Genomic DNA, 3849 nt, shown 5'->3' with positions numbered 1-3849 from the left:
TTTTTTTAATTTTTAATTTTTATAAAAGCGTTGGAAAGTATTAAATGTTCCAGACTTGATTTTGGAAAGAATTTGGAAGGTCAAGTATTATCTATCGTAAATGCTCTGTTTATGCATGCTACGTTGGGTCATTCTCCATCTTTTACATGGCTCCATCGTGCTTCCTATCAGTTGTCACAAGATTATTTTTCCTGTTAAGTGCTTAATCCAGATATGAAGGTTGCTGCGATCTAATTGATAGGGATACGCATTGGTGGAATTTGGAGCTTTTATATCATGCTTTTATGCCTGATTATGTTGCTAAAATATTGCAGATACCACTGTCACAGTTTGATGTTCTAGATATATATATATATATATATATTTTTTTTTTCACATAACAGGGGAATTTTATTAATGAAAGGAAACGTACAGACACAGAAAAAGAGAGTTCAAACAAACTAAACCAGATTAGCAAGACCCTGAAGACAACACTGGACTAAACAGAAACTATTACAACAACACAAAAACAGAACAAGTCTTCCACTACACCCAAAACATAAACAGCAACTAAACATTACAAAAGACCGGGGAAAACTTATTTGCAGATCACTTCACCGGATGATGCAAAACCCATGGAATCCCCGTAGAGGCATTGCCACAAAAAGGTGGGGCATGCGTCATATTTGGATTGCAAGAAAAAATCGGGTGAGTATTTTGTTCAGAGTGCTTATCATTTGAACTTAAAAGACTAAGGCTCAATAGCAAATTAGGAGATGTTCCACAGATTCAAAGTTTCATAATTCAAGGAGGAAATTAAGTAAGGACTTTGGCAGTTACGATCAGCCATATTAAAAATTCAACTAGCAACCTTTTCTCCTTTTTTTTTTTTTCCCCCTATGTTTATTGACGTTTAGGATCCATAATCTCAGACAACACTGCCCTGGGGGACATCAATCCATTTGAATCCTTACTAGCAAGACTTCCTCAGCTTACTACGGTCACTTGACTATTGCTATTAGTACTTGATAGTTTTCCACTACTACTAAAAATCATGTCATCACTTTAATTGACGTCTGACATGGGGATCAAAGCATGCTCATCATCATCATTCATGTCAATTTCTTCTGCCAAATCAAGCTTGACATCTTTTTTTGCACTCTCTTGCAACTCCAATGCTAACTCAAGCCCCCCAATCACATCATTCATTGATGGTCGTTTGGTTCCATTGTCAAGCAAACAATTCTCTACAATCTCGCCAAATTTCTTCAAACATTCTGGTTCAATTTCCCCCTTCAAAGATGGATCAACAGTTTGATCAAGCTTTCCATTGCGATAGCACTGCAGGACCCATGCTGCTAGACCCATTGGCTCGTCCTCATCCGTACGTATGATTGGTGGCTTTCCACACAACACTTCACACAACAGTACACCATAGGAGTACACATCAGACTTCTCAGTAAGTCGTTGAAAGCGATAATATTCCGGGTCCAAATATCCAAATGTACCCTTAACCACTGTACTAACATGGGACTTGGACATCATGGGACCAAACTTTGACAACCCGAAATCAGACACCTTGGCCAACCATTGCTCATCTAATAAGATATTTGTACTCTTCATATCACGATGAATGATTGTATATGTCGCACCTGTATGAAGGTAGTTCAACCCATGTGCTGCACCAATACAGATTTGGAGTCGTTGCTTCCAAGAAAGTGGCTGATACTTGGTGTTATAGAGATGGTCACGAAGGGTCCCATGAGCCATGTAATCATACACGAGTATCATCTCGTTTCCATCCTCACAATATCCAATCAAAGAAACAAGATGGCAGTGGCGGAGTTGAGACAACATCGCAATCTCTGTTTTGAACTCCTGAGCTCCTTGTTGAGAACCGGATTTTAATCGTTTGATCGCAACTGGGGTAGCCGCACTACCATTAATGTATCCTTTGTACACATCACCGAACCCTCCAGCACCAATAATGAGTAGTTCGTCAAAATTGTTGGTAGCTGCCATAATCTCAGCGAGTGAGAAGCAGCGACACAAACTACACGGTAGAGTTGACCCGCTTGCCTTTGTTGAGTTGTCGGAATCCTTGACTCTTTCGGCTAGTCGGAAAATCAAGACTACGAGAATCAGGAGTATAGTAAAGCCAGAAACTCCACCACCAACGGCAATTATTATTGTTCTATTATTCTTCTTCGACTCTGTTGATTGTATCGGTGGCAGAGACTTTAGAGGGGTCAATGGAACTGGTTCGGGGTTGGATCCCGCAAGATTGCCACTGACGTCGCTTGCTTTGAAGATTTCGATACCGTTCAAGATTGCATCATTGAAATGAGTGACATAGTCATTGGGGTTCGCTTGTAGGGCGATAGAAAGGTTCATTTTCTTCTGGTTTTCTTTGCCATATATTGACACAGCGTAGTCTATGTATATGGGAACACCTTTGCTACCTGCCCATCTCATCACATCGGCTGCAGTCTCGGCAGTTTGATTTGCTATGAAAATAAGAAACACTCGGTCTTGAATATCAGTAATCTCTGATTGAAACTCGCAGAAGTGCAGCCTAACAAGATATTCAAACCCAGAATCTACGGGAAATTCCCAAGTGAGATTGTACTTCTTATTGACTGCTTTGTACCTCCCCATAGTCCGGGCAGTCCGGTATACATCTTCTGGTGCAGTGTAGGCTGGTATTTTGGTAAATAGCAGTTCAATAGTTGTGTTAACAGGTAGAACAGAACTTAAATCTTCTGTCAAGTACTTTTCGTCCTGACTCCAGCTCCGGAACATTCCAGTGTCTTCAGTGGGTGAGATGAAGCCCCCTCCAACATTTATTCTGTACACCATCTCGAGAGCAGTTCCCTTTCCGATGCTGTACCAGTTCTCTTGGCCGATGAAAGGGAACCCTTGACTGTCAGACGGAGTGTAATAGAGATTAGTAGGCATAGACAAGATTTCAATTCCGTTAATGAACGCAAATGATGAATTGGAATCGCTTGGAATGAAGGTTAAGTTCAGCCTCTCATCTTCCTCCATGTTGACACAGAATTCTCTAGATATAGCATCATCGGGATCACCATCGGCGTCTGCTGTAAGTGCAGCATTAAAGTCTCGAAGAAGAGTAAAAGATCCAGCTTTGACAGAGAAGAGGGCTTTAGAGCGGTCGAAATTGCCGTACCAAGCTGGGTAGAAGTATAGGCGAATGAATTTTTGACCTGAGGTGATAGGGAATATGTAGGTGAATGGGGAGACAGACAAGCGGGCAGTGGTATAGGGTACTTGGGAAGCAGATGAGGATTGCTTAAGTGAGTTTGTGGCTAGAGAGGCCTGGTTTTGTGATAGTTCTTGAGGGAAGAATTTTGAATTGACATCTCCAGTCCAGGTCCGACCATCTAATGCTGTCGAATTGTCAGAGGAGCCACAGTTAAGGATAATATTATCGACTAGTTTGTAAGGAGACGGAGAGTTAATGGCTAATGTGTTGGACAAGTGGAGCAGCAAGAAAGCGAGGTAAAGAGTTGTGAAAGTTAAACATGGTAGGCCGACTGTGGTGCAAAGATTCGTGTTGCCCATTGTATCTGACAGGGAGGACGAGTGTGAGTGATTTTCAAAAGAAAATAATTAAAAGGTTATTACAAAATAATGTGATATAATTGATGTAATTCGTTCAAGTGGACAAGTTGATTTATTTATAATATGATGTCGAGACCATTCTTTCCGCGTGAGTAATGATGTGATAACTGATAACTTATAGTCTGGCAGGCGGAAAATTATTGCGTAGTCCTCACTCACACCTTTCTTAATATTTACCAAGTAGTCAATTATGTTCTGATTACAAAAAAATATTACAAAATTACC

The 3849-nt window shown here is 40.7% G+C and overlaps 1 protein-coding gene across 1 annotated transcript; it reads right to left on the bottom strand.

Annotated features, from left to right (window-relative positions):
- Positions 1–765: 765 nt before the first annotated feature.
- Positions 766–3626, bottom strand: LOC115986169 (receptor-like protein kinase FERONIA). Its single transcript, XM_031109027.1, has one exon. The coding sequence runs from the start codon at positions 3562–3564 to the stop codon at positions 1045–1047; it is 2520 nt and encodes an 839-aa protein (XP_030964887.1). The 5' UTR covers positions 3565–3626; the 3' UTR covers positions 766–1044.
- Between the last annotated feature and the right edge of the window lie 223 nt (positions 3627–3849).

Source organism: Quercus lobata, chromosome 1 (assembly GCF_001633185.2).
Source record: "Quercus lobata isolate SW786 chromosome 1, ValleyOak3.0 Primary Assembly, whole genome shotgun sequence".
Lineage (NCBI taxonomy): Eukaryota > Viridiplantae > Streptophyta > Magnoliopsida > Fagales > Fagaceae > Quercus > Quercus lobata.
The sequence above is the reverse complement of the archived record's forward strand: the minus strand, read 5'-3'. Positions and strand labels throughout refer to the sequence as shown.